The sequence below is a fragment of the Nematolebias whitei genome, chromosome 11 (assembly GCF_014905685.2).
Source record: "Nematolebias whitei isolate Nwh7 chromosome 11, NemWhi1, whole genome shotgun sequence".
Lineage (NCBI taxonomy): Eukaryota > Metazoa > Chordata > Actinopteri > Cyprinodontiformes > Rivulidae > Nematolebias > Nematolebias whitei.
Window position 1 is genome coordinate 43494588 of NC_056508.1, and position 11447 is coordinate 43506034.

General features: G+C 42.0%; 1 protein-coding gene across 1 annotated transcript in view; it reads right to left on the reverse strand.

The window, feature by feature from the left end:
- Positions 1 to 9536: 9536 nt before the first annotated feature.
- LOC119417334 (SRSF protein kinase 3-like) overlaps positions 9537 to 11447 on the reverse strand; it is an 18901-nt gene continuing 16990 nt past the window's right edge. Inside the window, exon 8 of the mRNA XM_037684541.1 lies at positions 9537 to 9727. Within this exon, the coding sequence (XP_037540469.1) occupies positions 9537 to 9727 (191 nt within the window). The remainder of the gene's footprint in view (positions 9728 to 11447) is intronic.

The following is an 11447-nucleotide window of genomic DNA, read 5'->3' on the forward strand; positions in this document are numbered from 1 at the left end:
TATATATATATATATATATATATATATATATATATATATATATATTTCTGCGCAAATATCTCATGTTACAATGTGGACACCTATGACTTATACACAAATGTGGCCTATATATTTACACAAATGTTTAAAACTTTAGTGGGCGTGGCTCATTTTTGGGTGCGCTCAATAGTCTGGAAATTATGGTACTTTTCAAAACCATAGCGGCAAACAAAAAGTTTGTGAATTATGTAAATGCCATGGACGTGTCATTGAATTCTCATCTTTTCACCATGCAATATTGCATATAAATACATATTGTGTGGGGGTGGGAACAAAAAGAAAAAATAATGTTCAATGACTTTTGTTAAACTACTTTTTTTTAACTCCTGACATGAAGATGTTGCCATCAACGTATCACGTGTTACCATAAAAAAGGGGAAAAAAGAGACTTTTGGTTTTGTACAACTAAAGAATGATATACAGATTTTTGTCAAACGTTTCTGATGAGATCTTTGTTTTTTTTTTTTTGTGCAAACTCTTTCCTTTCTGTTATGGTTTTACTTTCAAAGTATTTAAGTATAATGGTTGTTGTTCAGTCACACCAGACGCAACATCTCAGATTCAGTTTTTGAGTCACTAACGGACCGCTGCTTGTTAAGGTCTCTAATCCCAAAATGTGTAAAAAAAAACAAAAAAACAAAAAAACAATATTTATAAAGTTTCTTGGTTGTGGACGAGCAGACAGAACCTGAACCAGGTCTGTCATGGTTTTTTTTTGCCGACATGCCGGTTTTGACTTGAACAATATGTCTAATTCCTATTTGTGAATAGTATTCAAACTCACAGTGATGAGAGTTTCTGTTATAAAACACATTTTGAAAAAGTTAAATAAAGATATTTTACATTCATAAACACAACTCTGATTCAGTCAATGAACTAATGTGAATTGGATTTCTTGTGTTTTGGTCACATTTTTTTTCTTATTCTTTAATTCGATTCAATTCAGTTTATTTATATAGCACCAAGTCCCAAAAGAAGTTATCTCAGGGCACTGAACAGAAACATTCACATACAAAGATTAATTAGAAACGTTATTTACCTAAGGTCGTTTTCACACCTCATGGTCCGGTAGACTCGGTTCAATTGGGGACCAATATTCAGAACATTTGTTGACATTTTCAGTTGGTGAGTCAATCGAGACAACCTGTTCTCCCGCTCGCCTGTGGTGGCGCTGCACCAAGAACTACTGAAGGAAAAGGCACAAAAAACTCTGAAGAAGACACTTCTTCTTCTTCTTCTTCTGGAAATGAAAACAAAAATGGAGTGGCGTCAAATTTGAGCGGTTTTAGGAATTCTGTTTTGTCATTTTTCAACAATGGACTCAGCGTGAGCGGAAGATGAGGCAGAAGACCGTGGAGAATCTTGTTTTTCACACAAGACGGCTGAGACGGCTCAGTATGAGGTAAGAGAAATGCACGTTTGTTTGCCCTGCGCTGCAGTCCACTTCCTGCTTTTGGAGCGGTCTCCGGTCCGCTTGCATTCACACTGCATTCGAACCGCATTCGAGTTCACTTCAACCGGACCGAGACCTCGGTATTTAGGCGGACCAGAGTTCGCTTTTTTGGGGGGGAGTGGCTGCGCAGAGGTTAGAGAAGGTGGGCCTGCGATCGGAAGATCGCCGGTTCAAGCCTCGGTACCGACAACATCAACAAAAATGTGGGTGGGGTAGGTGAGGCGTCCACACTTGCCTCCACCCTCATTTGCCCCACTCTGGGCCCTTGAGCAAGGCCCTTAACCCCCACCATCTGCTCCTCCGGGTGTCCTAGATAGCAGCTCTCTGCTCCACACAGAGGGCTGTGGTAGCTCGCTGGTCCATGGTTGTGTCAGGAAGGACATCCGGTGTAAAAAAACAACAACTTCCAAGTCTTTGTGCAACTTAGTTCGCTGTGGCGACCCCTAAAGCAGGGAGCAGCCGAAAGAAGAAGAAAGAAGAGTTCGCTTTTTTGGTCCACATCAGAGTTTGATTGCGCATTCACACCTCCCCAAACAAACCGGACTTTCTAGGCAAACGGACTAGAGTTCGATTAAAGTGGACTCAACAGGGCTGGTGCGAATGCACCCTAAGGAAGGTATTTCCCTCTGGGATTAATAAAGTTTTTTTTTTATTATTATTATTGAATTGAATTGAATTGAAACCAGCAGGTTGAGTATTCATTTCTTCGCAGTCTCTCATCCTGAGCAAGCACAAAGGCAACAGTGGAAAGGAAAACCCTCCTCATAACAGGAAGAAACCTCCAGCAGAACCAGGCATAGGACAAGTGGCCATCTGCTTCAATCAGCTGTGTTTGAGAGGACAGGAAGGAGAAACGGACACGAAATGACTGGTCCAAAATTGAGGCGAGCAGGTCCCTCTTAGGAGGAAAGACAAAAAAACAACAACATTAGGATAGAAATAATTACAAATACAAACTATTCATTGAAGTAAATGAGGTAAACTTGTCCTCCAACAGTCTAAGTCTATAGCTGCATAACTAAGGGATAACTCCGGAAACCCAAGCCAACCCTAACTATAGGATTTATCAAAAGAAATGTCTTGATTCTAATCTTAAAACTGGACAATGAGTCAGCCTCACAGACAGAAACTGGAAGTTGGTTCCACAAGAGAGGAGCCTGATAGCTGAAAGCCCTGCCGCCCATTCTGCATTTGGAAACTCTAGGAACCACAAGTAAACCAAAGAAGATATTTAATTTTGTCTGATGAACAGGAGATTTTATCTCTTTGTCTACAGAAAGTGTCTGAACAAAAATAAATTTAAATAATTCTCATTAAATTGGGGGGGGGGGGGTAGCTGCAGTTTTTCAGCAAAAACGGACTAATCATAACGAATGACTGTATGACACACACCCTCAGAAGTGTTTGCTTTACATGGAAACACACACGGACACACACGTCAGTCCACGATTAGCCTGTACGGCAGCCATCATAGGGATCTTTCCCTAATAGAATCGTCACCCAGTGGGAACCACACCTACTGGTTTTCTCATAAACATCACATATGAACCTTTTTCACAGATTAAAAGGCTTTTTGAGGATTCGCTCACAATTCATTCTGTTGCATCACAATAAACATACCAGCTTTATTTATAGAGCACTTTAAACACCCATAGGACCAAAGTGCTGTACACAAAATGAAACAATCCTACAATCAATCCAACAATAATAATTGATTAAAATTATTTAAATGATTAAAACAATTAAAAGTCAACATCACTGATGGTGTCAGAGAGAAGATATGGGTTGTTGAAGCTGCCAGGTTCAGGTAAGTGAGGCCAACAGACCTTAAAAACAGAACGGAAAATCTAAATTTGTACTTCTCACAAGAACATCCATCCATCCATTACCTTTACCCGCTTCTTCCTTCTTGGGCCGTGTGGGGTCACTGGTGCCCATGTCCAGGCATCACTGTGCGAGAGGCGGGGTACACCCCAGACAGGTCTCCAGTCCATCACAGGGACACACAAGACAAACAACCATTCACGCCCTCAGTCACATCTAGGGACAATTTAGAGTTACCAATCAGCCTAACATGCATGTTTTTGGCCTCTGGAAGGAAAACAAAGTACCCGGAGAAAACCCATGCAGCACGGAAAGAACATGCAAACTCCACCCAGAAAGGCCCTGGACCGGGATTTGAACTAGGGCAACCTGCTCGCTGAGAGGCAGCAGCTCTACCAACTGTGCCACCGTGCTGCCGTCCAAATGAACATGAAAAAAGCTAATAAATGGCCATAAATTGGTCAGTTTAACAAATTTTGAGCTAAAATTTAGGATTCAAGGATTTGAGTGTGGTGATAGTCAAGCTAAGTCCACTTTCTTTATAAAGCACATTTAAAACTGCAGCTGTTACCAAGTGCTTAACAACAACATAAATAATAATAATAATAATAATAATCTTAGTAACCTAATTTTAAATGAATAATTTCCCATCCCTCTCTGCTGTGCTTCAGCCTCGTAACCACTGCAGCAGTGGCGATGATTGACACATGTAGGACTGTCTTCCCCTGGCTCTGACACGTTGCTTTAAAAGAACCAAAAGGAGCCCCATGAGCCCTGATTTTTAAATATATATATATATAAATAAATCCTTTGTGTCATGCATCAGTGTGAGGACATAGTGACACTTGTAGCAGACATGACAAAACATAATCCCTGTTCACGTTACCAGCTTCTGCTTTGTTGCTAAGCAGTAAACGCTGCCGTGGAGCGTTGAGCACATGATTCACCGCGGCCCTGAGGCCTGGCTCCATCACTGTGCATGAACTTGTGTCTGACACGGTATTATTTATGTAAGCTCGGCCAGGTCTGCTGTAGCGCTGACGGTGAGTCACGCAGCCAAAAATATCGCACAAAGCCACTGCACACAGATGCACACGCAGACTCTGGCACAGCCTGTGACTAGGAAATCCACAGGCTGTCGCAGTAAATACCTGTAATTCATCAGTGGCTTCCTCCTCTGTGAGGTCCACTTGGAACAAACAGCACACGGGTAAACGAGCAGTGTTTTTACTGAAATACGTGTGTTTATTTGTGAAGCATGATGGGACCACACACCCCAGCGCCACTTGAGGTTATGGCACATTTTTGCTGATGTTGGGTCATAGGTAACATTAACATGAAGAGTTTATACAGAGGCTGCTCAGATGTGGTGCTATAATGTGTGTTCTGGTGACTTGACTACACGTGGTCACCTGGGACGCCTCTGTTCACACGTTGTGTTTTGTGTTCCCCAAAACGGTTTTTAATCCGAAGCCAGGTCCGCTCATGTTTCTCTAAAAATTATACAATTCAGTCAGACATCTTGATTACATCGTTATTATGACATTAGCGTGTTTCAGAGCCATTTGAGATACACTTTAGTTATTTCTTGATAAGCTTTCCGTACTTGCCGCCGTACACGTCACATCACCGTATAAGTCGCATCAGTCCAAATATGTCTAATAAAGTGGAAAAATATATAAATAAGTCACTTGGCCGTATAAGTCGCATCCATTATGCGTCACCGCTGACAACCAGAAAATGTGGGTCGGTGTTGTGCCAAAAATCGACTGGCTGCCAAATGACGGCCGTGGGAGCATGCACGAGAGGTCTTTAACAAGATTAGCAAAAACAATTGTTTTTTTTTTTTATTAAAGCAAAAGTGTGTCTCAGTTTAAATTTTCATTAATAAATGCAGTTTAATGGTCAAATCAACTGCATTTCAAAAATCAGTTCATGGCTGATGGAGCACGCAGAGGGAGGACTCGCTGTGCATTTCTTCAAAATTTAACAAGATAACCACCTAAAAACAATTATTGGTTTGCTCGATATTATACTAAAGGTGTGTCTCAGTTGGAACTTTTCCTTAATAAATGCACTTTAATGGTCAAATCAGCTGCATTTCACCTGGGCGGCGCAGCAAAATGCAGCTGATTTGACATTTGCTCGAGGAGTTCTGGAGCGAGATGAAGGTGGCTTGGTGTGGCAAGCCAAATGTCTCATTAATAGCCACTTTTACCTATTAATGAGAAACTTGGCTTGCCAGATTAGTTGAGAGCCCTCTAGTGGCTGAAAATGGTAGTGTTCAATATTTTCCATGTCAGAATGAATGAAATCGTCAGATCTCAGTCAAAAATTGGGTTATAAATATGGGGGAAAACACAAGTTGCTTCACTGTATAAGTCGTAGGGCATGCAAATTTATGCAAAAAGGTGTGACTTATATAGCAAATAGTATGGTAATACCAAACAGATGCAATATAAAAAAAAAAGCCAGGGGCAATGGAAGATACACAGCCTTTTTTTCCATGTTATTCCACTCCCAAGGCTGACAAATATACATATATGGCGACAGCCTTCTTGGATTTTTCATAACAACCCATTTTTTTAAAAGGAAACTTTCTTACTCATAAATGATAAGATGGTTTCTGGATATTTTACCTGGATTATTGAGCGTGAGTTTTGATGTTTTAAACCACTTTGGCCATGGCTGTCTCATAGGAGTTGACAGGGGAGAGGGTGGACTCCAGAAACCATCATACCATCAAACTGGCTGACCCACTATGTGAGTGTGCTGTCCAGTCGACTCCTCCCAAGCTGCCACAGCCAAAGTGGTTCAGGATTGGGGAGAGGTCAGCCCCAGAAACCATCTTATCACCAGCAAACTGGTTGGTCCACTGTAGGAGTGTACTGCTTTGTGGGGAAAACAGTTTGTGACTCCTCAGACTGATGAACCCCTTCGGATGGAGGGTGAAACATCTCTCAACAAAAAAAAGAAATGGCCCAGATGACCGGACTGAACATTGTTCAACTGATTACTATCTCTATCCATCAATGCAGACCAAGTTTTATGTGTGGTGCATGTGAACTAAAAGAAATGTACATTCATTTTCCAAACCTGCATCGTCCATAGGTTCAGTCCAGCCTGGCCCCCACACACACACAACACAGAAGCATTTTCATACTTTCATTCTGAATTTAGAAACCCCCCTAAACCTAATAATTTTGTTTTTGGACTGTGCGAGGACATCTGAGTATCTGATAGAAAATCCCCCTTCAAATGTCACAATGACAGTCCCCCAGGTGACCCTGGAGCTAAACCAGAGGCTTTTTTGCTACTTCTTGCATGTAATCCATGCATAAAACAACAGACTATTATTATTTAAATATAATAATCCAGGGGCATTTTGGTGAAAGAAATTAAAAGTGGGTAGGATTTTGGATTAAAATTAATTTTGAAGCATGAACCCCATTGATTCAATTCTTGTGCCAGGGAGAATTTTGGTCAAGGTTTATGGATGATTTTAACTTCTATGGCTGGGAATGTTAACTGCCCATGAACCATGTGTTTGAGTTAGCAGAGAGCTGAGTGAGGAGCGGATTTGATACTGCGTGTGCAGCTGGTAATTCCAAGGTGGCCTCCGAGTCTGTAACTTGAATTCGAGGTCATTGTGACCTGGTAGTGATAAGCGTGTTTAAAAACACTTCTCGCACACTGTCTGGTGCAGATCCTCGTGACCGGGCTTCAATGAAACAAGCCTGTTGTGAACTCTGCCCTTGCAAGTAAAACTGGGTTAAAAAATATTTTCCTGTCGTCATGTGTGGCTCCTTTAATTCAATTCAAAAATACTTAATTAATCCCAAATGGAAATTAAGTATTGTCGCAGCTCATCATCCTGGTTTCATTCAAGAGTTGTTATAGATGCTGAGAACTGTGGGCAGGAAGGATCTCCTGAAGAATGGCCACAGATACCGATCCGTCCACCTGGATCCAGCTTGCTGTCAGATACGGCGGGCCTCTCAGACCTCCTGTGCAGCAGGACTGCCTGAAAGCTCCTCGTCGCCACGGACAGAAAACTGAAGGTGCCGGGGTGTGATCCCGGTCCTCCCGTTGTCACGAGCCGAGTTTCCCACCAGCTCCATAATCTCGACAATCAAGTACTCGAGCACCGCAGCCAAGTTGACGGGAATTCATCCACGGCACCTCCTTTTTTAACTCATTTAGGATTTGGGGCTGTAGTTGAAGTAATTGAGCTTTTGAGATGTTAATCGGCAGCTACTGGATGTTAAGAAATAAAAAAAAACCACCTTGTTGCCATGATTACAAGTGCCCAAAAGTAAAAAGGTTTCAGTAAAAATCATTCCAGCTGCACAACATCCGAAACCAGAGGAAATAATCATCAAAAAAGACTCAGAATGAAAGTAACAGAGCTACTCCAACATGCAGCTACCACGAGTGGCTCAATTATAAAACTTAATTTAAGTAAAATAATGCGAGGATATTTTAATCCAACATCTCGTATTATAAATTTTAACTCTTGACGTCAAATTCTGCCAACTGTTTGGGGAATTGAGAGACTGAATGGTTTTGTCATAATTTATACATTTGACACCTTGAGAATAAAAATGTGTGGTTACATGTCAAGTGCTTGCTATTAAAACCATCAGAATCAAAGAAAAAAAACTATATTTGACATTCAACTCATCAAAGATGAATTCCTTTAAAGATTAAATTTACAGTAAAAATTGTGTTTCACTTCCTAAATTCTGCAAGACAAGATGGCATGAGATTAAAGACTTGGTGGACATGCAATGCAGGAACACAACTGCAGATTATGCATTATATTAAAAGTAGGAATAAATATTTATTATACATTATTGATCCAATTAGTTCCCAGTCTGTGTGGTCCAAGTCTGCAGTGTTCTCTGAGAGCAGCATGTGGAGAGGACCCACCACATTTCAGATGAAAACCTCTGTTTAGCAGCACTCAAACCTACCACAGAGCCTCGTTCATTCATGAAGGATCTGTTGACCTCAACCTACCTCACTGTCACCACAACCATTTGTCAAATTATTTTGCTTCTAAATCTTGGTGGCTTCCTGTGCCACTAAGATTTTGAACAAAACATCTGGGGTTCTGCAGGAAGAGCGTAAATTAAAGGGTGTCGTGAGAAACCAAATGTATCTCATACAAAAAGCAAATATAAAGTCCTTTGGGCTTTTGTGATGAAATATGGAGTTCTAATTTTATTTTAAGCACATTAGGAAGCAGCTGAAGCAGAGAACGGAGGAGATAAGGTTTGTTCCTTCAAAGAACTCAGAGTTTTAACAAAAGACTGTAGGCTGGATTCACCGTAGGCGAACCATCGCTCAGACATCTGTTTGTGGTCTGGCTTCAGTTGTTACAGGACTCAGGTCATCAGTAAAAATCAGGCATAGCCGCAGAAGATGAGCAACACCTGCTGTTCTTGAGCTGTGGATAACTGGTTAGTGACGAGCAGAAGGTTGTCCAGGAACTGGAATCCTCACATAGTTAACGACAGACCACACCTGATGAAAGCAAGAGACACAAATCAATTATACCATCATAAAACTGAAATAAAAGACAAATCAGGTCCTTTGACAGTGGGATTCCTAGGTTTGCTTGTCATAATCACGTTCCCCACAGCTGACAATGATCCATACAAGCCACTCTTCAACACCTGCACCTGGTACTGTTGACTACTCTGCACATTACTTGAGGACTTGGCAGTGACTCATCCAACACTGGAACTTTAAGAAGCCCTATGCCTTTCTCCTCCGTGTCCTTCCACGACCTGTACGCTTCCTGTGATCTCACCAGTCATCAGCTCTGCTACTGCAAACCAAATATCAGCCTGGATCAACTTCATACCATAATCACCCTGTCACTCTCTCCAACATTACCTATCTCTTGGATCAAACAAGAAATTTTAATTTAAATTGTCCAAATTTTGGACAATTTCGGCGGGGCCAATTAAAAAGCCAAGTATACGGCCCGCGGGCCGGGGTTTGCCCATGCCTGGTCTAAAACAATCAATCATCATGTATAGCAATCAAATGTTTTAGGCCAGATGGCCAACTTGCTACTCACAGAAACAGCCTGAGGACACCAAGGCCAAAATGATGCTTCATCCTCAACATTTGGATATAAAAGTTTAAAGTCTAAAACCCCATTTAGACTGGTCAAACAACCTCGAGTTCTCCGGAGTGACTGCAGAGCTCACGTGGAGGATGGTGGATTGTGTCTGCAGTGCCCCTCAGCCTCCTCCACTTCCTTCCAGTCCACTGGTGTCAGATTTGTTTTCTCTTCTGTCAGAGCATGGTGTGTTAACTGGTTTCTGGCCTTAGGCTGCCAGGAAGGAAGGGACTGACCACAAACTCTCCTGCGGTTCATCACACATCCTGCAGAATCTGCAACCAGGTGTGTGTTATGGAGACAGAGTGATGTAACAGAGTCATCTAATAACTCAGTGCTTAAATCATGAAATCCTCACTGTGTTGAAGTTCCCGTTCTGGAAGGAACGATACAACGCCAACAAGAAATCCACAACTTTACAGTTTTCTGTTCATTTGCGATGTTGTAAAACATGTTATAATTAGGTCCATCAAACAAAGGGCGATTTCAGTACAGCAAGCCTTTTCATCATTCTGACAAAGTCAGCGGTTCTAAAAATAATTTCACGAGTCAGCATCTGTTTGCACCAGCATGAAGGTGATAAATAATAAAACCACGATAAACAGGCAGACAAAGGAGTCCAGCTGTTCAGAGGGCAACGATGACACCGGTTCATCTTCTCACCCACGCCTAACATCCGCCTAAGGTAACATTTAAGCATGCATGGGTACACGTCCAAGCTCCAAACACATTTCACCCTGAAACAAAAGTTGGACACTTAAAGGAAACCAGAAATCCAAACATCTGGAGTTCTTTTTTATTCCCTCAACGTTCAGTGGAGTTGTGAGACTATAAATATTAGCCGGCATCTGCTGGACCTTCAGAAGACCTTTACCGGGCAGTCCTGTTGGATTTAAAACATTAAAAGCTCTAAGTTTGAACGCAGAGTAAGAGTTTTTCACAATGTCACATCCGCTAAATGATGTTCAAGGCTCGTGTTTGTGGAAGATGTTTGGTCTCTCCTCATTCGTCATGCTTCTGTTGTGCAGCGGCTCCTCAGAAGCTTCGGTTTACCACGAAAAAGGTAAGAACGACCATGTTTTGCTGCACCACTACCATTTAAAAGCATGTAAAGCCTGCTGAAGGGACGTTGTTTTCCACCCGCTCAGCACTTCCAAAATGAAACCAGAACCTTCCTGTCCTCCGTACTCGGACTCTGCTTGAGTCTCCTGTGGGGTTTTCACAGCAGACCAGCGTGTTCCCATTGATCTCTTTCTCAAGGTGACAAACCCCACGAGGGCTGCCTCCCATGACCTCAGGTATGGGAGGAGAACTAGATTTAGCCGTTAATGTGTTTGACCTCGTCCAGCGAAGCTTTTAGGTGTTTCAACAAGAGGACGAACATTTATAGCAAAGTTTGGACGACCTGAAGAAATGTGTTTTTACCCAACGTGGTCATACCCGTGGAAAATATGAACCGACAACAGTTACCTACCCTCGCTTGGGATTTTCTTCTGTTTTTGCATTTTTGTCACTTAAATGCTTAAGATCAGCAAACAAATGTTAAAATCAGACAAATTAACCTGAATAAACACATTACACGGTTTTTAAATGACAATGGGGCCAAGATGGTGTAGAGCCAGGGAAGCCAACCTGGGACCTTAAAGTCCCAGGTTCGATCCCCTCACTTTGCACATCTCGTGGTGTCTCTGAGCAGCACACCCTATCCCCAAATGCTCCCCGGGTGCTATCAATAGCTACCCACTGCACCACCCGGTGGTGGATGGGTTAAACGCAGAGAGCCAATTTCACCATTGCATGGGAACATGCAATGATGACAATATATAACACATTATTATTATTATTATTGGGGGGAGGGGGGGCTTTTCAAACACAATCTGACCCCATACAAGAAGCAACTGTCCCTCTGGTCAAATCAGAAATGAACTGGAAAGCCAAGTTAGTCAAGAAATCCAATAAAGTATGCTAAAATTCAAAAAGGCTAAAACTCAATGA